Source organism: Armigeres subalbatus, chromosome 1 (assembly GCF_024139115.2).
Source record: "Armigeres subalbatus isolate Guangzhou_Male chromosome 1, GZ_Asu_2, whole genome shotgun sequence".
Taxonomy (NCBI): Eukaryota; Metazoa; Arthropoda; class Insecta; order Diptera; family Culicidae; genus Armigeres; species Armigeres subalbatus.
The window spans coordinates 186,598,771-186,625,239 of record NC_085139.1 but is presented as its reverse complement, the minus strand read 5'-3'; the positions used below and the strand labels follow the sequence as shown (position 1 = coordinate 186,625,239).

The window sequence follows — 26,469 nt, the reverse complement described above, 5'->3', positions numbered from 1 at the left end:
TGGAAGGGGGAGGGGTTGCTCCTCTCCGGAGGTGCAAATCTTACTGAGCGTCTGTTCCATGTCAGGATCGTTATGGATCCTGTACACCTCCGGTGGTGCAAAGGGCCGACTTGAAAGATCTCCATCCTGAGCGATGCCCGGCTATCGCTTTAACCTGTCGCCAGGTTAGATTTCGGTCGACTTCTTTTAATTCTTTATTGAGGCTTCTCCGCCATGAGCCTCTGGGTCTGCCTCTGCTGCGATGTCCCGCTGGGTTCCAGTCTAATGCTTGCTTACAGATTTCGTTTCCGCCCCTACGTAGAGTGTGGCCGACCCAGCCCCACTTCCGATCTCGAATTTCTGTTGTTATCGGCCTCTGGTGACAACGACGATGGAGCTCGTTGTTTGAGATCCAGTTGTGAGGCCACCAGGCCCGAATTATACACCGCACAATGGGGAAATCCGATTTCAAAGGTGGAAAAAATTGATAACTTTTTTCACGAACAACTTACAGAAGAGATCAAGAGCTTATTCGAAAGGGAATTTTGCAAATAATTCAGTGAGTGCTGTTTCATGGACGTGGAACGCTTCTGTATGTAGTTATTGAGCTCGTTTTGCCCTAATGCCCCATATATCGCGAGTTTCCAAACTATTTGGCATTTTATCTTTAAGACATTGTTCAAAAATTGTGTTTATCTTTTCACTGTGGATCCACAGAAGGGAATTAAATATATTTTGTTGATAAAAGTTGGAAATTTAAGGGATTTGGGTCAAATAAGCATCAAAATGCATTTTATGTGCAATTTTAATGTATTCTGTAAAAATAGTAATATTTACAGATAAGTGTTGCTATTATTGTCTCAAAGTGTTGAACAGATGTTGACAAATGTTTGCCGAACAATATCAATGAAATAAATCGTTTCACAAATGTTTTATTTGGTTATTTATTGAGTAAAAAACGATTTTTAAAAACTTTTGAATAGCACCGATGCCAAACATTTCCAAACCATACCCGATAGCACAACTATACAAGAATAGTCATATGTTATGAGTCTTGATGTGATCATAGATAGGAGGTGATGGGAGATACTCTTTTTTCTTACCTCTTTGCCCAAATTCCCCTATGAAATAATATAGCTCAATGATTCTGAGCAAGAAAATGATGTAGTAATGTTATTTTAATTGATATTTTCCAATGATATAATGAAAATAACAAATAATCATATAATTCATTGATAATATTGAATTATAGGGGATTTAGGGGTCATACAGCTCATTCAATGTAACTTTTTATTCAAAATAGGATAACTTCTTTCACGAGCGACTCACAGATAAGGTTAAGGGCTTATTCGAAAGCAAATTTTCTAAGAAATTCAGTGAGTGATGTTTTATAGACGTGGGACACTTTTGTATGTAGTTATTGAGCTCGTTTTGCCGCAATGTCCCATACATCACTAGTTTATTATTTTTCGAGCTTTTATCTTCAAAGTATTGTACTAAAGATGTGTTCTCCTCTTCATTATAGATTCATAGAAAAGCATTATACATGCTTTGTTGGTAAAAGTTGGAAAATGAAGGGATTTTGGGGCAAATAAGTATTAAATTGCACTTTATGTGAATTTTTCATGCATTCTGTAAAAATAATGAAAATATTATTATTCTCCCAAATTCCCCATATGAAATAATATAGCTCAATGATTCTGGGTTAAGAAATGATGGAGTAACATTGATTCAATTATAATTTGTCAATGGTACTATAAAAATAACAAATATTCGTAGTTTGCATTGAAAAAAAATCCAAGGGTTCAGGGCTCAGAACCATTTTTTTAAATACATAATTAATGATTTTTTTCACTTATTTGTCCCAAAATGCCTTAAAAATCCATTTTTAATGTAATATATAGATATTTGTGTTTTTAATGGTATCAATTTCTGTTAATTATGACAATAATATCAACTATTATCTATAAATATCTGAATAATCAATAAGCTGTAGATTTCGCCAAAATTGACCATATGTAGAGCTACATCAATGTTTACAAGTTTTTAAATCACCGTATATTAACCCTAAATGATCATTCGACGTAATATAGTGCAAATGATTTCTTGGTTATTATTATTATTATGTACAGAGTACATGAAAAATTCACATAAATGCAGTTTGATGATTAATTTGACCCCAAAATCCCTTAAATTTCCAACTTTTTCCGACAAAATATGTATAGTGATATGTATGGATCTACAATGAGGAGAAAAACAGAATTTCAGTGTAATTTTTAAAAGATAAAAGTACCAAAACATGGAAAAATTTGATGTATGGGACATTGGGGCAAAACCAGCTTAATAACTACATACACAAGTGTCTCATGTCTATAAAACATCACTCACTGATTTTTTGGAAAATTTGCTTTCGAATAAGCCCTTAACCTTATCTGTGAGTCGCTCGTGAAAGAAGCTATCCTATTTTGAATAAAAAGTTACAATAAATGAGCTGTATGACCCCTAAATCCCCTCTAATTCAATATTTTTAATGAATTATATGATTATTTGTTATTTTCATTATATCATTGGAAAATATCAATTAAATTAACATTATTACATCATTTTCTTGCTCAGAATCATTGAGCTATATTATTTCATAGGGGAATTTGGGCAAAAAGGTAAGAAAAAAGAGTATCTCCCATCACCTCCTATCTATGATCACATCAAGACTCATAACATATGACTATTCTTGTCTAGTTGTGCTATCGGGTATGGTTTGGAAATGTTTGGCATCGGTGCTATTCAAAAGTTTTTAAAAATCGTTTTTTACTCAATAAATAACCAAATAAAACATTTGTGAAACGATTTATTTCATTGATTTTTGTTCGGCAAACATTTGTCAACATCTGTTCAACACTTTGAGACAATAATAGCAACACTTATCTGTAAATATTACTATTTTTACAGAATACATTAAAATTGCACATAAAATGCACTTTGATGCTTATTTGACCCCAAAATCCCTTAAATTTGCAACTTTTACCAACAAAATATATTTAATTCCCTTCTGTGGACCCACAGTGAAGAGATAAACACAATTTTTGAACAATGTCTTAAAGATAAAATGACAAATAGTTTGGGAACTCGCGATATATGGGGCATTAGGGCAAAACGAGCTCAATAACTACATACAGAAGCGTTCCACGTCCATGAAACAGCACTGACTGAATTCTTTGCAAAATTCCCTTTCGAATAAGCTCTTGATCTCTTCTGTAAGTTGTTCGTGAAGAAAGTTATCAATTTTTTTCACCTTTGAAATCGAATTTCCCCATTGTGCACCGCAGGCATCTGTTAATGAACACCTGCAGCCGTTGAGTGTTCTCCACTGATACACACCATGTTTCGCTAGCGTATAACAGCACAGATTTCACGTTAGAGTTGAAAATTCGTATTTTGGTGCGTTCACTTATCTGCCTGTTTTTCCAGATATTTCTTAAACTCGCAAAGGCAGCCCTTGCTTTCTTGATCCGCGCCTATGTCGATCTTGGTACCGCCGTCTGACGCCATTTGGCTACCAAGATATTGGAAGCTTTCAACATTCTCCACTGGTTGCCCGGCTACTGCGAAACTGGAAGGAGTCACCGTGTTTACATCCAACGATTTGGTTTTGTTGACGTTGATGACTAAACCTGCCGAGGAGGAGCGATCGGCAAGGTCGTTGAGCTTACTCTGCATATCAGAGCGCCGTTGCGCGAGTAGTGCAACGTCATCCGCCAATTCGAAGTCGTTTAGGTGCTCCATGGTTATAGGCTGCCATAACAGCCCGCGGTTTGGTTCACGGTCAATCGCATCTACCAGAATCTCATCGATTACGATGAGGAACAGTAACGGTGATAGAATACATCCTTGCCTCACACCAGCTACGACCCGGATAGGGTCGGACAGGACCCCATTGTGCAGCACTCTACACGAAAAGGCCTCGTACTGTGCTTCGATGAGGCCGATGATTTTCTCAGGAACCCCTTGCGTCTCAGGGCGCCCCACATATTCTCGTGATTGAGACGGTCGAAAGCTTTTTCGTAGTCAATGAATACCAAGTAAAGGGACTCTTGGAATTCGTTGACCTGCTCCAAAATGATGCGGAGCGTGACAATATGGTCCACACAGGATCTTCCGGCACGGAATCCGGCTTGCTGCCGCCGGAGAGTCGCATCGATCTTCTCTTGAATCCGGGCTAGGATAATTTTGCACAGAACTTTGAGAACGGTACACAGCAACATAATGCCTCGCCAGTTATCGCATACAGTCAGGTCACCCTTTTTGGGCACCTTCACTAAGATACCTTGCATCCAGTCGACCGGGAAAGTTGCGGTGTCCCAGATATTACGAAATAAACGATGCAGTAGTTGAGCGGATGTCATGGGGTCAGCTTTGAGCATCTCGGCTGATATGCGGTCGACCCCTGGGGCTTTATTCGATTTCATGCTTTGGATGGCTGTTTGAATCTCTAGCAGTGATGGAGCTTTGGTATTGACACGTGTTATACGTCGGATCCTAGGCAGATCATGCCGAGGTGGTGATGGCCTGGTTGGCACTTGAAAAAGTTGTTCGAAGTGCTCGAACCAGCGTTTCAGCTGGTCAGTTGGGTCGGTCAATAACTGATCATTCGCGTCTTTCACAGGCATCGTTGCATTCATCTTCGCCCCGCTTAAGCGTCGTGAGATATCGTAGAGGAGGCGAATGTCCCCGGTTGCGGCGGCTCTCTCTCCTTCGTCGGCCAGAGAGTCTGCCCACGCTCGCTTGTCCCGTCGACATGAGCGTTTTACTTCCTACTCAAGAGCCGTGTATCGTTGACGGGCTAAGACTTTGGCTCCTCTGTCAGGATCGGCTCACAACAGCGTCTGTTCTCCATGTTAGGAGCAGCTGATCATCGTCCGGGTACCAGCGAGGGAAGTGAAACTGTGCACCATGAACCACCGGGAATAAATGGTCCACCGGGAAACTGTGCACCATGGTTCTCCGGAAATTCAGGCGGTTTGGTGTCAGGCCCTGCAAGCCAGCCTTTAAAAAACATACGCAACGAACAATCAACAAGAGAGTACGGACCGGAACCATCGGCGAAGACCACTGCGACGAAAAGGGACTAGCGATAGAAACTCGGTTCGTAGAACTGCAAATCTCTCAACATTATCGGGAGCACACTCGCCGATGTGCTCAATGACCGTGGATTCGGCATCGTAGCGCTACAGGAAGTTTGTTGGAAGGGATCACTGGTGCGAACGTTTAGAGATAATCATACCATCTACCAGAGCTGCGGCAACACACACGAGCTGGGAACAGCTTTCATAGTGATGGGCGATATGCAAAGGCGCGTGATCGGGTGGTGGCAGGTTGAGGATCAAAGGCCGGTTCTTCAACTTCAGCATAATCAACGTCCATAGCCCACACTCCGGAAGCACTGATGATGATAAGGACGCATTCTACGCGCAGCTGGAACGTGAGTACGACAGCTGCCTAAGCCACGACGTCAAAATCATCATAGGAGATTTGAACGCTGACTATCTACAAAACGCTTATAAGACTGGTAGTTCTCTACGGACACGAGACCCGGACGATGCTCGTGGAGCACCAACGCGCACTGGGAGTTTTCGAAAGGAAAGTGCTGCGTACCATCTATGGCGAGATGCAGATGGCGGACGGTACGTGGAGGAGGCGAATGAACCACGAGTTACATCAGCTGCTGGGAGAACCATCCATCGTTTACATCGCGAAAATCGAAAGACTGCGGTGGGCCGGGCACGTAGCCAGAATGCCGGACAGTAATCCGGTTAAAATGATTCTCGACAACGATCCGATGGGAACAAGAAGGCGATGTGCACAGCGGTCAAGGTGGATCGATCAGGTGGAGGACGATTTGCGAACCCTTCGCAGACTGCGTGGTTAGCGAAGTGCAGCCATGGACCGAGCTAAATAGAGAAGACTTGTATGTTAATACATAAATAAATAGATTTGAACGCTCAGGTTGGCCAAGAGGAGGAGTGTAGACCGACTATTGGGAAGTTCAGCGCTCACCGTCGGACGAACGAAAACGGCCTACGACTAATTGATTTCGCCGCTTCCAAGAATATGGCCATTCCCAGCACCTACTTCCAACACAGCCTCCCGTATCGGTACACCTGGAAATAACTACTGCAGACAGAATCACAAATCGACCACGTTCTGATTGATGGACGGCACTTCTCCGACATTATCGACGCCAGGACATATCGTGGGGCTAACATCGACTCTGACCACTATCTGGTGATGATGATGGTTAAACTGCGCCCAAAACTATCCGTCATCAACAATGTTCGGTACCGACGACCGCCGCGGTACGATCTAGAGCGACTGAAGCAACCTGATGTCGCCACTGCATACGCGCAGCATCTCGAGGCAGAGTTGCCGGAAGAGAGTGAGCTCGATATGGCCCCTCTTGAGGACTGCTGGAATACAGTCAAAGCAGCCATTAACGATGCAGCGGAAAACAATGTCGGGTATGTGAGACGAAATCGACGGAACGATTGGTTCGACGAAGAGTGCAGATAGATTCTGGAGGAGAAGGACGCAATGCGGGCGGTCGCGCCCCTTAGCTAGGTACACGGCAGAACGTGGAACGTTATAGACGGAAGCGGAGACAGCAGACCCGCCTTTTTCAGGAGAAGAAACGCCGCCTGGAAGAAGCGGAGTGCGAGGAGATGGAACAGCTGTACCGTCCTCAAACAACACGCAAGTTCTATCAGAAGCTCAACGCATCCCGTTAAGGCTTCGTGACGCGAGCCGAAATATGCAGGGATGATGATGATGATGATGCTCCCGCCCCGTACCCCTACAAAGGTTTGAGCTAGACGAGTTATCTTTTAGATAATTAATTAAGATCAATTTAAGGATGGGATAAGGAAGGGAGCATCTTGACGGACGGACATGTGGTGATCGAAGGGTGAAAGCAGCACTACAAGGAATATTTAAATGGCGCTGAGAGTACAGGCAGTGAAAGTCAGAGCAGGTGAGGAGATGACTACGTCAGTTCAGCGGACGATGGAAGCTAACCAGCCCCCACCTTGAAGGAAGTTAAGCATGCTATCCAACAGCTAAAGACTTATAAAGCATCGAATGACAACGGCCAACGATGCATAAACTTTGCAGTCTCCCGCGGAATGGTGATCCAAAGCACCTTCTTTCCCCGCAAAAATATCCACAAGGCCACATGGAGATCACCTAACCATGAAACGGAAAACCAAATCGACCATGTTCTAATCGATGGTAAATTCTTCTCCGACATCACGAACGTCCGCACTTACCGCAGTGCGAATATTGAATCCGACCACTACCTCGTTGCAGTATGCCTGCGCTTAAAACTCACGACGGTGTACAACACGCGACGGAGTCGGACGGCGCGGCTTAATATTGGGCGGCTACAAGACGGTAGACTAGCCCAAGAATACGCGCAGCAGCTGGAAGCGGCCCTCTCAACGGAAGAGCAGCTAGGCGCAGCATCTCTTGAAGATGGCTGGAGAGATATTCGATCCGCCATTGGTAGCACCGCAACCGCTGCACTTGGCACGGTGCCCCGGATCAGAGAAACGACTGATATGACGGCGAATGTGAGCAGTTAGTAGAAGAGAAGAATGCAGCATGGGCGAGATTGCTGCAACACCGCACGAGGGCGAACGAGGCACGATATAAACGGGCGCCGAACAGACAAAACTCGATTTTCTGGAGGAAAAAGCGCCAGCAGGAAGATCGAGCCCGTGAAGAGACGGAGCAACTGTACCGCGCTAATAACACACAAAAGTTCTATGAGAAGTTAAACCGTTCACGTAAGGGCCACGTGCCACAGCCTGATATGTGTAAGGACATAAACGGGAACCTTCTTACAAACGTCGAAGGCGAAGTACATGGTAGGAAGAGGCTCAAGAGAGGTCAATGTAAGCCACCCACCACGAGTTTCTATCGGTGGTGACGAAATCGAGGTGGTTGAAGAATTCGTGTACTTGGGCTCACTGGTGACCGCCAATAACGATACCAGCAGAGAAATTCGAAGACGCATAGTGGCTGGAAATCGTACGTACTTTGGACTCCGCAAACGCTCCGATCGAATAGAGTTCGCCGCCGTACCAAACTGACTATCTACAAAACGCTTATTAGACCGGTAGCTCTCTGCGGACACGAGACCTGGACGATGCTCGTGGAGGACCAACGCGCACTGGGAGTTTTTGAAAGGAAAGTGTTGCGTACCATCTATGGTGGGGTGCAGATGGCGGACGGTACGTGGAGGAGGCGAATGAACCACGAGTTGCATCAGCTGTTATCGTCCATCGTTCACACCGCGAAAATCGGAAGACTGCGGTGGGCCGGGCACGTAGCCAGAATGTCGGACAGTAATCCGGTGAAAATGGTTCTCAACAACGATCCGACGGGAACAAGAAGGCGAGGTGCACAGCGGGCAAGGTGGATCGATCAGGTGGAGGACGATTTGCGGACCTTCCGCAGACTGCGTGGTTGGCGAAGTGTAGCCATCGACCGAGCTGAATGGAGAACACTTTTATGTGCAGCACAGGCCACTCCGGCCTTAGTCTGATAATAAATAAATAAAATCTTACGAACGAGCGTAAGGTGATCCAAAGGTGGCGGCTGCACTACGAAGAGCACCTGAATGGCGATGTGGCAGACGAAGATGGCGGTATGGTGATGGACCTAGGAGAACGCGCGCAGGACATAATTTTACCGGCTCCGGATCTCCAGGAAATCCAGGAGGAGATTGGACGGTTGAAGAACAACAAATCCCCTGGGGTTGACCAACTAACAGGAGCGCTATTTAAACACGGTGGTGACGCACTGGCTAGAGCGCTGCACTGGGTCATTACCAAGATTTGGGAGGAAGAAGTTTTGCCGCAGGAGTGGATGGAAGGTGTCGTGTGTCCCATCTACAAAAAGGGTGATAAGCTGGATTGTAACAACTACCGCGCAATCACATTGCTGAACGCCGTCTACAAGGTACTCTCCCAAATTTTAAGCCATCGACAGGCACCAATTGCAAGGAAGTTCGTGGGGCAGTACCAGGCGGGTTTTATGAGCGTACGCTCCACCACGGATCAGGTGTTCGCCATTCGCCAAGTACTGCAGAAATGCCGCGAATGCAACTTGCCCACACATCATCTTTTCATCGACTTCAAGGCCACATACAATCGATCGGGACCAGCTATGGCAGCTAATGCACGAACACGGATTTCCGGATAAACTGACACGGTTGATCAAAGCGACGATGGATCGGGTGATGTGCGTAGTTCGAGTTTCTGGGGCATTCTCGAGTCCCTTCGAAACCCGCAGAGGGTTACGGCAAGGTGATGGTCTTTCGTGTCTGCTATTCAACATCGCTTTGGAAGGGATAATACGAAGAGCAGGGATTAACACGAGTGGTACAATTTTCAATAAGTCCGTCCAGCTATTTGGCTTCGCCGACGACATAGATATTATGGCACGTAACTTTGAGAAAATGGAGGAAGCCTACATCAGACTGAAGAGGGAAGCCAAGCGGATCAGACTAGTCATCAACACGTCGAAGACGAAGTACATGATAGGAAGAGGTTCAAGAGAAGACAATGTGAGTCACCCACTGGGCTCACTGGAGACTGCCGAAAATGATACCAGCAGAGAAATTCGGAGACGCATAGTGGCTGGAAATTGTGCGTACTTTGGACTCCGCAAGACGCTCCGATCGAATAGACCTTGCCGCCGTACCAAACTGACAATCTACAAAACGCTCATTAGACCGGACACGAGACCTGGACGATGCTCGTGGAGGACCAACGCGCACTTGAAGTTTTCGAACGAAAAGTGCTGCGTACCATCTATGTTAGGGTGCAGATGGCGGACGGTACGTGGAGGAGGCGAATGAACCACGAGTTGCATGAGCTGCTGGGAGAACCATCCATCGTTCACACCACGAAAACGGACGACTGCGGTGGGCCGGACACGTAGCCAGAATGTCGGACAGTAACCCGGTGAAAATGGTTCTAGACAACGATTCGACGGGCACAAGAAGTCGAGGTGCGCAGCGGGCAAGGTGGATCGATCAGGTGGAAGATGACTTGCGAACCCTCCGTAGACTGCGTGGTTGGCGACGTGTAGCCATAGACCGAGCCGAATGGAGAAGACTTTTATATACCGCACAGGCCACTTCGGCCTTAGTCTGAATAAATAAAATAAACAATAAGGATGGTATCGGAGCTGAGCTCATCAAGATGGGCCCGGAAAAGCTAGCCACTTGCCTGCACAAACTGATAGTCAGAATGTGGGAAACTGAACAGCTACCGGAGGAGTGGAAATTCTTAAATAAATTTCCGTCAAAATTCTTTCAACCAAATTTCCGAAATAATTTCTGCAGTAATTTCGGAAGGAATTTTGTGTGGTTTTTCTTAAATCCCTGGAGGAATGTCAAAAAGAATTACTGGCATAACTTTCTAAGTTATTGCGGGAGGGAATTATTGAAGGATTTTAGAAGAAATTTTCGGGGAAATTCCTGGATAAATACCAGAATGAATTCTCGAACAAATTTCTGAAAATTTCTAAAACATTTTCGAAAAGATTTTGTAAAGGAATGCCTAAAGAAATTGCTAAATAAATATCCAATATAAATTCCGAAGAAATACTTGGATTTTTAGAAAATCAGTTCTTTCTCGGAACAATTTCTGCGTATTCCAGGGAAAATATGGGTCACGTGCCCCAGCTTAAGTCTGCCAGTGCGTAACCCCACATCATGTAAGTACAAATACTCAGCGTTATGGATAGTACCCATAAGTTTCTAGTAATGTACAAACATCAAGTCAATACGTTTTAAAATGCACAAAATTGTTTATATTGGTTGGAAATAGTCGAAGTAATGACCATAAACATTTCTGGATACCCAGATACCCTTTCGGAATTTTATGTGATAAAAATTAGATGCACCTCTCCATCTTCCACATCACAACACCATTACAACATTAACAATTTATCCCTTGAAGTTGTAAAACGTCTCGTATCATAATGTCTTCTACAGATCGGTTATCATAACTGCCAGTTTGGTATGAGATTCAAAAACTTTAAAATTACAAAGTATTTTTATCCTTTCGAAAGATAAAAGTATTAGCTACTTAAAATGGATTTTTGCATTGACCAAAGTAGAGTCATTTAAGTATATCGTATAGCACCAATGGGCCAAATTCTCACTACTGGTGGTTTTTGCTTTGTTGCCCCAGAGCCGGCGAAACGGAATAATGGATGGACAAAAAACATTTTCCTCAAGGCTGTCGATTCTTACACCTTCTCTGCACTCCCCCATACCTGCCTCGGTTCACCTTCCAAACAAACGGAAAGTAGTGGCAAGAAGTTCGCGCGCCATTGGCTAGCCAAGCACATGTTTTAACATACATACTAGCTTGCCCCAACCCAACCACGACAACAAGCACTGCATCAAGGCAGACAGCCGCAAAGAATCCAATGCTGCGGCAGCTTCAGTCTACGTTCGCGTTTTGAAGTGTATCGACCTGCTGGACCTGACCGGGGCGACAACGACGGCACTGACCGATTGACTGTTTTCGGTAAACTCTCAACATCGTTGGGACAATTCCGAATTCTTGCGCAAGACTCCCGACGACCTTCATAACGACGCATAGCCATTCAAAATTGAGTCAATCGAATTAATTTTATTTTTGGATCAGTTGGTAACGCAAGAAACGGTTTTCTAGTGTGTGCAGCCAGTGTGAAATCCGGTCCGGTAGAACATTTAGTGCAATCACCAGGTGGCAACGCGGCAAACAATCGAAAACGAAGGAGGCCATACGGATATAAACGCTTAAGGGTGGTGTAATTTTGCCGACTGCTGCTGAATAGTAGAACAGTATAAACGTCCAAGTAGGCAACTGTTTTCGTGTGAAGTTTGGCAAACAGTAAATACGGCCTACTAGTTACAGCTTGAGAACATGATGAAAGCCTCGTAGAACAGGCGGGCAGATCTCAAGATAAGGTGTTGCATGTATGAATTATTGCAACTGCTGCTGTTATTTGGCCCTGATGATCGGAGTGCTTCCTAACTCGAAAGTGATAATGTTTTTACACAGAAAGTGATACATGAATACAAACAACTTGTTGGCAGATTAATTAAATTGATTTGTATAAAGAGGCCGATCACTCCTGGTGATAATTTTCCGAGCGGAGGCTGCAGCAAAATCACAGCGATCACTATGCAAACAAACGGGAACTTCTGCAACGTATGTTATTGACACAATATTATATTCATTACACCTACAAATGCGATATTGTAAACGTTTCTTAACAACGGTTTGAAATCAGCGATTTGAGCGATTGAGAAACTTGATGGTAGATGATCTCTAGTGATCATCACTTGCTTATACCTAGCTGACTCGAAAAAGTCTAAACAAATATATTTTAAGACAACATACATGTATTCATTCGTGAAATATATGATTTCAAAAATGTAGCGTATCTGTTCCATTATTAATAATATGCTCCTATATCAATAACATTCGCAAAACAGGCAATTCAGGCTCAATTTGTGTCGTGTTTTGATGTTATCCGGCATGCTCACTGCTGAAAAAAATCACAAAAATAGGAAATAAAACAATTAGCGCACCAATTCTTTGTTTTCAAATGGTATTGATTTGGGTACATGGTATTCTAATTGATAATTTCAATATGGATTTCAAAGTTTTAAGTAATTCTACGAAGCTTTGAGTAACACAGAAAAAAAACTACGTGACGTAGTCTCTGAACTCATATGCCACTCGAATTGATCAGTCCATATTTGAGACAAATCAGACAATCTTAATCATCAGTACCTTCAAAACCGCATTCAACTCAAAAAAGGGCATTCTCATTTATGCCGATAAAATCAAATCAAAGATATACAAACGAATAGGATTCGTTTGAAAATTTCAGTCATTCTTTAGAAAAAATGGAAGGAATACCTGAATATGTATACGTTTCACAATAGATATAGTTTTCGGAAATTCTTATGGCGTTTAAAAGAATCAAGTGTCTTACGTAACAAACTATAGACCGACGTATTGCGACTCAGGTTTGGTTAGGAATCTAGTCAGAAAATCAAAATTGATTACGACATGTATGTATTTCGTCCTGAGTCTAATTCTTATCATAGTCTCGATAACTGATGAAAGTAAGCCTCGTATAACTACATCGTATCAAAAACGGATGTCGAGTCTTACTGAATTATGCATACAGTCTTCAGTTCTATATATTTTCACCTTTTTCCAGTTTTATTGAAATACAATTTTTATTATCAGTAAATCGACTACTCAAAAACCTCCAGAGTGCCGATTCACTGACAAACAAGTTGAAATACATCATCAACCGCACAGTCTTTGATTCGTCGCACAAAAGCTTAAAAAGCAAGTGTTGGTTCAGCAGTGGGTATAGCAAGCATATCCATAAGCTCACGCTGTTCTTGTGTGAAGCCAAACGAATGCTGTGTGATGTTTTGTGCAAAACAAGAACCGGGTCTTACGACAGTATTGTCCTCCACTTATTGCGACTCCATCCGACCATTGCACCGTGCCTATTGACTGAGCTTACCGACTGGATGGTGACTGAAATGGTGAATGATCTTTTTTGCCTCCGATTGGAAGCTGAGAGGCATGTATAAGGATGAGGATGAAAAAGATGCAAGGTAACGGTGCCGCAGAAATTATGTAACCGTTAATGACCAACGACATCGCGATTCGCGGTAATGCGGATGATGTTCTTGTATTTCTTAACTTAGCACTTTTTTTTCTAGTATTGAATGGGGGCCTGACTCTATTCAAAACATGTTTGTAGGGAGGGACATAGAAATGATCGTTCATCTTGACGTCTCGTCATGCGCATGTGGAATTTATATTTAATAGTTCCGATACGCATGGTTTCTTTATTGTGTGTTTTCAGTATGTTGATGCATCGTATTCACTTAACGGTTGTTATTGTGGACAATATAAATTAGCAATTTCACGGATGGAGAAAATTAGAACTGGCAGCAACAGATTCAACAAAAAAACATGGGAAAAGGCAAAAGCGTGTAAACAACGAAACAGCACTGATAGGTGAATAGATTTCATTATTTGCATTTACTCATGCTGACTACCTACGAGAATATCTTTCAAATCCAACGTTGAAAATAAGTTAACGATAGGTTCTAAAAATAGGTGAAATTTTTTAGGATTTTTTTAGGTTTTGTGTAAAAATGTATTTTGGAAATAACGTTGAAACCAATAGTCCTATCCTGGGACGTCCAATCACGCCTATTTTCAGTATAAAGAAATGGTACAATGCCTTCGAATGAAACTTGTTGCGAGCGATTGAGTTATGGAAAAGACCCTAAAAACGGGCGAAACTTTTCTACGCGCTTCAAATGTAAACATTTTATTTCGACCATAACATGGTCGGGGTTCACCGAAACCGCACACAGCGCCTTTTTGAGTGACTTGTGATATTTTGTTCGTAGAATGAAAAACAAAATGAATTCATATCAATTCATTCGTACATTTGTTGTTGGATATTCTCAGTTATAGGGTGGAAGGAAAACCGATACGATTTATAATCATTTGGCACACTTGTACAAGAAAATTGGGTAATTTTTGATTGGAGCTTGGTGCGATTTGGCAGAGCCCCGACCACATGTTAGTTCATAGTCCAACGGATCTTAAAAAATATAACAATTCAGATTTGCATGGGCAGTTCACGACTCGCATTTCCGCATCGTCTGCGGGTCAGCTAGTATACACATAAGAGGACATCCCAAGTAACATTTTAAGTTTTATAACGCTCTTGAAGACCATAATTTACTCTTCAAGAGTGTTATAAAACCAGTATAAAACCAAAATGTTACTAGGGATTAAACGACGATATTTTCTGTTTTAATATTCCTCCAAAATTTGTAGCAAATTTGGAAGTAATTTGACTGATCACGTGTAGTTTGAAGTTCGTATGAAAATTGCTATATATGAAAACAGTAATTTTTGTGGAAAACCGTTCCGCAACATTGCTCGTTAAGCCCTGAAAATATATGAGAACGTTAACAACATATGAAATTCTGCAGGAAAGCAGATCGTCTTTGTTGTGAAACGATTGATTGTTTGCAAGAAAAGTTATTGGGAAAATACTGAATCGTGAGAATGCAATTTAACATGTAAAAGAATATTTTTTTTTTGTTTTTTGTTTTATTTAGAACTTTGCTTACAAAAGTTGGATCGCTTCGCAACAACAACTGTTTTCTAGCTTAAGAAGCAACGGGTTGATTATATAAAAATTGTTAATGTAACACCTCACGAAATGGTTTTTCACATAAGTGGCGCTTCCTATAGTAATTTTCATACAAACTTCAAACTACGCGTGCTCAGTCAAATAACAACCAAATTATCTAAAAATTTAGGAGGATTAACAATACCGCAAATAACATCGATTAAGCACAGGGGAGCAAAAAAGTCAAAATTTAATTCAATCTAATAGGATAAAAGACCCAATAGTGAAGAAACTAAGTTTGGTTCAACCACTATTCTTTGCTTATACCGAGTCTGTACTTTATTTCACTGACCTTAAATGTGCATCCGAAAGCTAATCAATTATGTTTCAAACGAAGATTGATCCAATCGCAACAGAATCCATCATTGTTGAACTCCAATTATTGGCACAGTGTTCCAATAGTTGCAGAATTTTTAAATTCGTGTTCCTGTAGTTGCGAATCCCATTGTTTTCATACGGGACTCACAACTATAGGAACATTACCGCAACTATTGATGCCAAGCAGATAAAAATATAAAGTATTTTAATGATATTTTACCGATTTTGATGCAATTTTAAACCTGTTGTCTTTTATTTTGCTTAATGGCAGGTGAATAAATTGATAGGCTATATGGGTTGCTGCGATTATTATGTAGATTGTGTAAAAATAACACTACCACAACTTTAGGAACACCCTTGACTATGGAAACTTTTACTCATATTATACCCGGATTTTATTGCTAAAAATTTAAAAAATAAAAAAAAATCAAAATTCAAAAATTTAAAAATTAAAACACTTAAAAAAAAATAAAAATTTTAATTTGAAAATTTAAAAAATTTTAAATTTAAAAAATTTAAAAATTTAAAACTTAATTTAAAAATTCAAAAATTCAAAAATTTAAAAATTTAAAAATTTAAAAACTTAAAAATTTAAAAATTTAAAGGTTTTAATACTTCAAAATTTCAAAACGTCTAAATTAAAAAATTTAAAAATTTAAAAAAAAATCAAAAAAAGATAAATTTAAAAATTCAAAGAAAAAATTCCTTTGTTCCTAAATTTCAAAGAAAAATTTCCTTAATTCCTAAACTTCAATTTTTTCATTAATTCATAAATTTTAAAATTCCAAAGTTTTGAAATTCCAAAATTCTTAAATTCCTAATGTCCACAATTCCAAAATTCCTGCTTTCCGAATTCGCGACATTCCCAAAATACTTAATAACTAAACTCTTTAATTCTCATATTCCATAATTGCTAAATTTCAAAATTCCCAAACACTCAAATTTTTAAATACCTGAATTCCTAAATTCCAAATTTCCAAAATTCTTAAATTCCGTAATTCCTGAATTCCAATTTCCGAAATTGTCAAAATACTAAATCCTCAAAGTCTCAAATTTCGAAGTTCCTAATTCTTTTTAACATAATTTCATAATCATAATCCTTTATTATAAAATTCCTGAATTCCTAAATTTCAAAATATTTAAGTTTCATATTTTTTAAATTCCTATATTCCGGCTTTTCGAATTTCCAAAATTCCCAAAATACTAAATTCCTTAACTCTTAAATTCGGAGATTCTCAAATTCCATAATTCCATAACTGCTAGATTCCTAAATTCGTAAGTTCCTGAATACCCAAATTCCAAAATTCCTAAATTTTTAAATTGTTAAATTCTTAAATTCCTAAGTTTTTAAAATTCCCTTATTCATAAATTTCAAAATTCTTCAAGAATTTAAAAATTCAAATTAAAAAAATTCACATTTTTAAATTTAAAAAAATCAAAAAATACAAAAATTGAAAAATTTAAGAGCCGGAATTTAGAAATTTTATAATTTATAAATTCAAAAGTTCAAAAATTCAATAATTTAAATAATTGTAAATTTAAAAATTTAAGAAAAAAATCCTTAATTTCTAATTTTAAAAAAATCCCTTAATTCCTAAATTTAAAAATTCTTAAATTCTTTAATTTCTAATGTCTACAATTCCAAAATCCCTGCTTTTTAAATTCCCGAAATTCCCAAAAATTCCTAAATTCCAAAATTTCTTGGGAATTAAAAAATTAAAAATTCAAATTAAAAAATTAAAAAATTCTAGGTGTGGGAAAAATTAAATTTTCGAAAAATCGAGAATGATCAAACTCACCCGCAATTTTACTTTTAAATTATCAAGTTATAAAAACTCGCCAGCGATAAGGAATCGTTTGAAAATCGTATCTTGATTCATGAATTCAATAATTTAGTAGCGGGCTTGGTAGTCATATGGCTACTGCTTCTGTCTCATGCGCTGGAGGTCGTGGGTTCAATCCCAGGTCCGTTCCATTCTCCTACTTTGTATCTTTCTCTTTATTTCTCATGTTCTAGCAATCGCTAGAACTGGAAATGGACTTCCATACCGTTTCCATTACTATTCCTATACCTTCAACTTGAGTATTCTAACAGTAATCTGCTAGAATTGGAAATGAACTATACAGCTCGTTTCCTACATCCAATTAGGTATATTCGGCTTCCAGTGGGCGAGTGATTGCATCATCATTTCCTCCCCTTCCCTACATTGACTTGCATTCTGACGTGGCAGGCGCCAGTATGACCTAACAAATGAGATCACCAATACTTGTACATTGAAGATGTGTGCTAGACCCAAGCAAACATCTGTTGGTTCCCTGTGCAAGAACAGCTGATCTGGTCATAATGGAGTAGCAACTACGAGCAGTCAATCAAGCTCAAGCTCAAGCTCAAGCTCTTGATTCATGAATTCAATAATTTAGAAATTTTACAATTTAAAAATTCAAGCAGAAATTCCTTAATCCTAAATTTAAAAAATCTTAATTACTTAATTTCAATTTTTTTTCCTTAAATCCTAAATTTTATTCTTTCATTCCTAAATTCTTAAATTCCTTAGTTTCTAAATTCCTTAATTCCTAAATTCCAAAATTCCTTAAAAATTAATTCCAGAAAAAAATAGAAAAATTTTAATAATTAAAATTAAGGAGTTCAAGAATTTATAAATTTTATAATTTAAAAATTCAAAAATTCAAAAAAAAAGAAAAATTTGAAAATTTGAGAAAAAAATCCTTAGGTAATATCTAAATTTCAAAAAAAAAACCTTAGTTCCTAAATATCAAAATAAAAATCCCTTAAATTCTTATTATCCACAATTCCAAAATTCTTGCTTTTCGAATTCCCTAAATTCCAAAATACTAAATTCCTCAACTCTTAAATTCTCAAATTCCATAATTGCTAAATTATTAAATTCCATAATTGCTAAATTCAAAAAATCTTAAATACCTGAATTCCTGAATTTTTAAATTCCAAATTTCCAAAACTCTTATATTCCTTAATTCTTGAATTTCAAATTTCCGAAATTGTCAAGATCCCCAAACTCTCGAATTTCGCAGCTCCTAAATTCACCAATATCATAATCACTAAATTCATCCATTTTTTTAGCTTACATCTAAACAGATAACATTGAATCGACAATTTGACGAAACAATGCACGACTCGAGGCCGCATCTCTTCATCCTCGAATGCGCCAAGTCGTTCTGTGCCTGGTTAGCCCACCTCACTCGCTGCGCTCCACGCTGTCTCGTACCTGCAGGATCGGAAGCGAACACCATTTTTGCAGGGTTACTGTCCGGCATTCTTGCAACACGCCCTGCCCATCGTACCCTTTCGATGCTAGGTTCGTCATAGAGCTGGCGAAGCTCGTGATCAATCCTTCCCCGCCACACACCGTCTTCTTGCACACCGCCAAAGATGGTCCTAAGCTAAATTCAAAAAATCATAAAGAGGGGAAATGTTCCGTTTTCCATCTCACTGAGCATTTATTCATCTCCTCGCAAAAAAAAGAGATACAGCACCAATCTCGTTGCTTCGTTGATTAAAGCAGGGGCTTCAAGCTCATTCGTTAGAATCTTTACAACGAAAACGGCTTGCATATTTGATCCTCGTTCATCTAGTGTTTTGATGCCCAAAAGGGGACCCTGCTGTTCGTTTGGGCGAAGATTCGTATCGTCTCTGTAGAGTAGACCCCAAAGAGCAGTAGGGACAAACTTCCGTTGAACTGCTTCGAAACTATGACCGCTGACAGTGACTCTAATGTACAGCTTACAAGAACACAGGAACAAGGAACAACAAGTCGTGGTACCCACCAGCAAGCCTCAGTGAAAACCCAAGTTATCAGCTAGTTTCTCGTGCTATTGTTTCGCTGGATTCTGAACAGATAGATGTCACTAAGTTAGTTTCATATTGGAAACGGAAAACAAAATTAGATTACATTTCATTCAAAATTATTATACCACGACAATATAAATCATACGCAATGGACCAAGCAATGGACCAAGCAATGGACCCTGTAACATGGCCTAAAAACGTTAAGTTCAGAGAATATTTCAACAAGAACGATGCATGGAAACCTGGATTTTGATTCTCTTACTAATTTTGTCTAAAATAATTTAAATGATTATTTTGAACTTCTTATGTATTATTGTGTAGTTGATGATAGCTTGTGAGATTGTATTATAAGGATTGATGTATCTTTGTATGGAATTGTTGTAATGTGGATGTTTATAAGTCAATAGATTTTAAGTGTGTTTGATAAGGCTACACAAAGCCAGTCGAACCTAATACAACAAATAAACAAATCTATCGGCAAAATGAGAACCAAATTAGTGTTAAATGACATTAATTCCATGGCATTTGATATTATTTTTAAAATTTCGCTTTATGTTCAGAACTATGCCCTATTAGACAAAGTTATAGGATCCTTCAAGCGTTACAGGTCAATCATAAATCCTGAAATGACTATTACTTTTAGAAAAATCTAATTAATCCACTGTCATTTGTTTGCATGTTGACCATATTTGTATCATAGTGACTGTGCTTAAACTGCAATAAATAAAGTAAGATCAGCGCAATGTAAATCAAATTTATCCCTTTATCAAGGTGCGTTTTGAACGGTGAATTGGTCTGCTTTCAAACATTCAGTCTAACAATAGCTATACGAATTTTGATATTTTGATTCGAAATCAATCCACGAGAAACGAATTTTGATTCAGAGGGTGTTGATTTTGTTTATTACTTTAAAATGTTTTCCGTAGTTTTTAATAAGTAAAAATGGACTAAAAACACAAAAAACACAAAAATGGACCAAATAGACACTTTTACCAACGACGAATGATTGTCGTATTTCACAAAACTTTTACATGTGCTTAAGTGTTAGCGTGCTTCAGAGTCCTAAATGCTGTCTCGCTTATGCTGTGAACATCAACGATCCTGTATTTTTTTAAAAAGTTATTAAAGTGATTTTAAAAAACAGTGTTGTACAAAATACAACATTATCAACCAATTGCATTGCTGACACTCTGCAATGACAGAATACTTCTAAATTTATGAGATATCCGCCGACTCATTTAATTACGGAAATTGATGTTGAACAATCAAATTCGTCACTATTTGAAAGCTGTACGACGTAAATAAATTGACTCCGTGCCGCTGTTTTTGGACTGAATGAATAAATTAAACCAGACTGCTGGAGTTTAGTCCATTCTGTAAACAGTTTCACAACATATCGAGAATCTGACGCTTTGATTTGTTCTGCGTTGGTTGAATTTTATTCAATGTAATTTGGAAACTAAACACAAAACAATTGATACATTTTTAACAGGCGAACAAAATACATACGTCTGTAGGTTGTCGATTTATTTTTAATGTTTATTATTTTAATTTTGAAGCCCATGAGAAAGATAAGATAAATTATTCATAAATTGTTTACATCAAACTCTTCTAATGAGGTTAACGGATTTTCCCCTCCATAATATCAAAGTTCGGGAATAAAACTTATAAAAATAAATTTTCTCCGAAATGAAGTTCTAGAAATTTCAATTTGTCTCCAGAGAATCCCAAAAGATCAATCGTATCCCATTGTTTTATATTTAACTGATAGTTTTCGTTTTTTTTTTTTCAAATTTTATTCTTTTTTTTTCTTGTCAACATTGCCAAAAAATGATCTACAAATTATTTCCAAATTTTAACAACACTTTCGAAATACAAAAACTCTTGAAGTTTTATTGGTAGCCTGAGAATAAATTTAAAAATTAAGTAGAGGAATATCTCTGAAAAAAGAACAGTTCAAATATATTTTGGATACTAAATTTAAGTAAAAAAATCGCATAACCATTTTGAATCGTAAGTTTCCTGGTGCATTTGCACGTAGCTTAAGAATTACGCCACCATTTCGGCTATAGTTTGAATTTCCATCCTAATCCTAAGGGTTACTTCAAGCAATGACAAAGCCTTAAAGAGTATCACTCATCAAAAAAGGCGTTGGCTGATTAACTAGCAAACGGTTTCATTCGACGGGTAATCTTATCCCATTGTTTGATATGGAAAATCTACCAGATCAGACACTATGGGCTCAGAAGTTAAGGCTATTTGTGATACGTAATAGGGGAAACCGCCATATGTTGAACGGCTAATTTTGTCGCCTATTGTTGAACTCCCATAAGAAATGCACGTGCGTTCAACAATAGGCGAAAAAAATTGCCGTTCTACATTTGGCGAATTACCCTACACGCTAAAATACTCACTCATGTTTTTTGGTATATCTAATGCACGAGAAAGGCATCAACACCGATAAATGGAATAATCAGGGCTTTTTTTGACGGAGCACGTAGCCTCGTTGAGATATATTTTTTGCATGATTTTGAAATAGCGGTGTTCATGGCTTGGCGTGGAAGGCTTCTTTATATGGCTTTCGCTTCTAACACGTATTTCCGGCACACACGATTACGGAGAGGTTTTGGCAAAATAATGTTCCTATCTTTGGTTTTTGACCCTGAAAGGGAAAGGGACCCCTGTGCACAAATTTTCCCGAAGATCTACAAGTGTATGTAACTGCATGATTATGGATATGCGAAAACCAATTTTTAGACATATGTGATTGTATATGTGACGAATTTTTTGAAAACGCATTATATGAGGGTAGTTGAATACTGTTATTCCAATCAAAATCGAGTCTTAGGGTTAGTGCTCCTCAGAGAAAAAAGATCATTTATTTCAATTAGTAATCAGTCTTGCACTAGATGCAAGTGACATATCGATTAAGGATTCTGATATTTCTATTTTTAGCATGCCGCAACAGACTGCCGGCTGTTCGGACCATTGAAGTCTAATGAGTTAATTCCTGCTTCAGTTTGTAAGGCAAGTTATTTTCTCTGCTTATTAAGCGGAAACTTGTTTTGCCGTCCAGACCAGTCAGACACCTTTTTTAACAATGTTTATAACGGTCGGAACAAAACGTGCAAGTGCGTTGTAGTGGGGTAACTGAACGGCAATAATTTTGCATCCCAGTTGCTTGAATAGTGCAGAATCGACAAAGGTCATGCTGGATTGAACTACACAACCCGAGGAGACGAGAATAGCTCAATAATGACAAATCATGATTTGATAGCAAAATGGACAATATGATTCATATATTTAGGAGATAAAAAATCTGACGACAATATCAATATTTTGCACTGAAATATCACGTTATGCTATTACAAATATCAATATCTAGTGCTATTAGTTTATTTTTATCCATAGCATATATTGATATTTATGATATAAAATGTTGATACAAAATTTTCGATATTGTAGCCAGTTCTTTTATCTCTTGTATCAATCAAATTCACATCATGTTTCGATATTCAGTTTATTGTTTCTGCCTGGTAGTAGTAGCTGTGGTAGCTCTATAAAATATGAAAAGTTACTGTGTATGTGTACAGCAAAATCCAGTCCACCCTCATTCCGATATTTGGACCAATGCTAAGTTTTGATAATGGATAAGGGAAAGGGAAGTGAATTGATCAATTCAGTTATGGGGGCAGCAGGGGCTATGTCCAAGTGCTTGACTATCTCTCCCCAAGCCATCTGCGAGTTGTGGTGCCTGCCTAGTGGTGCCTGCCGAGGATGTGATTTGTATAAATGACCCCTAAAAATCATATTTTGAGCATCACTTTTTACAAAAAGATTTTAGCCGCATGGTTTATTCTAGAAAGTTGTTCATAATGACAAAAAAACATGTCTGTCTAGAAGACTACTTTGATCTATCTTGAACCTGTCAAAGCTATTGCGGAATCTTTAAGGTCACTCCTGACAGAATCCAAGTTTCAAAGTGCTCGCGTTTTCGGGGGCACACCACACTACGCGAGCACTTTGAAACTTGGATTCTGTCAGGAGTGACCTTGATGTTACGACGACATAGGAGATAATACGACTCGATGCAATCGGCAACGACCTAGGCGACGAATAAAGGATCACGATTGGAAGCTTGGAACATGGAACTGCAAGTCGCTAGGTTTCGCAGGTTGCAACAGGATGATCTACGATGAATTACATCATCGCAACTTCGACGTCGTAGCGCTACAGAAAATCTGCTGGATAGGGCAGAAAGTGTGGAGAAGCAGGCATCGAGCGGTTACCTTCTACCAAAGCTGTGGCACCACCAACGAGCTGGGAACCGGCTTCATAATGCTGGGCAAGATGCGCCAACGCGTGATTGGGTGGCAGCCAATCAACGCAAGGATGTGCAAGCTGAGGATAAAAGGCCGTTTCTTCAACTATAGCATCATCACCGTGCACTGCTCACACGAAGGGAGCAGTGTTGGTAAAATCACTCATAAATCTCTATCAACGAGCACTCCCGTGCGAATGAAATCGTCTGCGATTTTAAAGGAATGCATCACGCTCGAATTTTTCATGATGAAACGCATCATTTCACTCATTTGCCAAAAAATAATTTTGGTTTAAAAACGCATTTGAAATCAATTTGGGCCAATTGAAATTACCGTGAACGTCCACCCGTTCTGGGGTGTTGGCGTCCATACGCCTGGGCCAGCTCACCTTGGTGTTATCTCAGGGTCGGTCAGGTATCATTGCATACCTTGATGATGGTAGAAGCACGTGTTAGTGCGCTAAGCTGGTATGGGCGTCGCGTTGCTCGAGAACCGACGCCTCTTTGCTGTTCGGGGCCGTCCAGAAACCACGTGTTCATATAGGGGGGAAGGGGGGGGAGTTTGGAAAATGACCACGATAAGCCACATGGGGGGAGGGGGAGTGTTGCTCTCCAACCACGTGGTTTTTTTTTCACGAAAAACTTTTGGTGAATAACAATAGCGGTGTAAAAAATACATTATTTGATTTAATCATTAAACGCAAAGCGCATCTTAGGGCCGATGCCCACGTACCGTCTTTTCAACTCAGCGTTAAAAAGACGCAGGTGTGCATCGAGAAAAACCGGTAACGCAGCGTCGGTCGTAACGCCGATGCATATCTGCGCTATTTGACCATCTTAGCCTTAGATCCTTTTTCCATAAAAAAATAAACGAAAAAACAGGTTGCGATTCAGTCTCAATTTCCACAACAAAAATTTTGAAAGGAAAAATGGGAAAATATAAAAAAATTCCGCCGCGCCACGCCCCCGCCGCAGATGGTTTTTGGCATCACTCCGCCGACACTTTTGCATCAGCGGACTGCAGCTACAAATTTGAAAAATATTCATGTTTTTACAATAATTCAAAAAAAAAAACTTCAAAAGAATTTCTTGTGGATATTCAGGAAAAATCCAGTAAAGAAATTTGCTGTAAAAACTTTGACATTACTTCATATAATCCTGATGAAGTGCTGGTATTAAGAATTATTTTTGAACAGTTCTCTCTGTACAATTTTGCTTGGACATTTTGCTACAAATTGTTAATGAAAGGAAAAAAAAACAAAACATCCCCAGTGTAAATTGCGAAAAAATGTCCTTAAAACTCCGAAAAAATCCATGTGAATTCTGTCTGAAAATTCAAAACAGTCCCGTGGGAAATACATATAATTTTCGGCGAAAAAAAAATGTTCCAATTTTCATATATTTTTTTTACATTCTAATGAAATTTTCTACGACAAGTTCTTTCGAATTTTCACCAGAAATTCTTCTTTATTTCCAAAAGAAGTTTTTCGAACATTTTAAGGAGTGCACTTCAAAATGTTCAGTCTCCAGTTAGCTTTGCGAGCAAAGGCGTAGGGTTGCCAACCCGGAGATGACGAGTTCGATTCTCGTTCCTGTCTAGGATGTGTTCGGGTGGGAAACATTCTCGACATCCTAGGTATTTGGTATTTGGATCCATCGTACTAGCTACACAAGATATATAATCGTGCAATGGCTGGCATATAAAAGCTTTCAATTTATAACAAAGGAAATGCTAATAGAATATACTAAGTTGAAAAGCAGACCAACTTCCAGTTGGAATATGGAGCCATAGAAGAAGAAGAAGACTTCTAAATGTTTCAATAAGACTCTTCTGAATTTCCGAAAGATATTAAACAGCCAATGCCACATGAAACACTTTGATATTTCCGTTGATTTTTTTGTTTTTGGATTTTTTTTTTTTCAAATTTGGAATTTTGAAATGAATTTTTTTCGGAATACTTTTTTACGCTCTTTGTGAATTCTATCACATTTTTTTAAAATTTTCCAAGTATTTTTTTATTCGAGGCATTATTTAGAATTTCCACGGAAGAGTCTATGGATTATCTTCAAAAAATTATTTGGATTTTCAAAAAAATAATCTTTAGAATTCTCGAGATTCTTGTTTTTTTAATTTGTACCATAAATTCTTAAAATTTCATCGGGAATTCATTCTTCTTCGGGAAGTCATTTTGATTTCTTTGTAGGTTCAGCTAAACATTGCTTTAAATCTTTACCATGCAAAGATGCACAGAAAATGATTTAGAAATTTTAAGGAATTTTCACATCAGAAAATCTTTAAAATTTTGATTTAATTTTTTAAGAAATTCCTTCAAAAGTACAATTTTTTCGTTATTTTCACTTGTAAAAACATCGGAATTTCTTCGGGAAATTCATTATTGTTGTTTCAGATGAACTTTTTTCGATTTTCTACTGGAAAATCTTAGGAATTTCCATCGGAAATATTTTGGCATATTCCGAATAATTTGTTTTGGAAATTTAAAAAAACTGCTGAAAATGTCTAAGAATTTCTTTTGGAAAACGAAAAAAAATTTCTATTGGAAATTTAGAAGAATTTCCTTTGAAGATTCATTAAAGTTGCCCAGGATTTTGAAAAAAAAAATCTTTAGGGATTCCGTTAAAAAATAGTAAGCTGGATTTTATTTCTAATTTATACTGAAACCTGTTAATATTGGAATGTAAACCAATTTGAAGG

At 38.9% G+C, this 26,469-nt stretch overlaps 1 protein-coding gene across 9 annotated transcripts in view; it reads left to right on the top strand.

Moving 5' to 3' along the window:
• Positions 1-26,469, top strand: part of LOC134205604 (progestin and adipoQ receptor family member 3) — a 90,783-nt gene that overhangs the window by 41,628 nt on the left and 22,686 nt on the right. Inside the window, exon 1 of one of the 9 annotated variants that reach the window (XM_062681000.1) lies at positions 11,500-12,248. The exons of the other annotated variants lie outside the window; for them this stretch is intronic. Coding sequence (XP_062536984.1) covers positions 12,222-12,248 — 27 coding nt within the window. The 5' untranslated portion in view covers positions 11,500-12,221. Of the gene's footprint in view, positions 1-11,499; positions 12,249-26,469 lie in introns of those variants that run through there. 9 annotated transcript variants of the gene reach the window in all.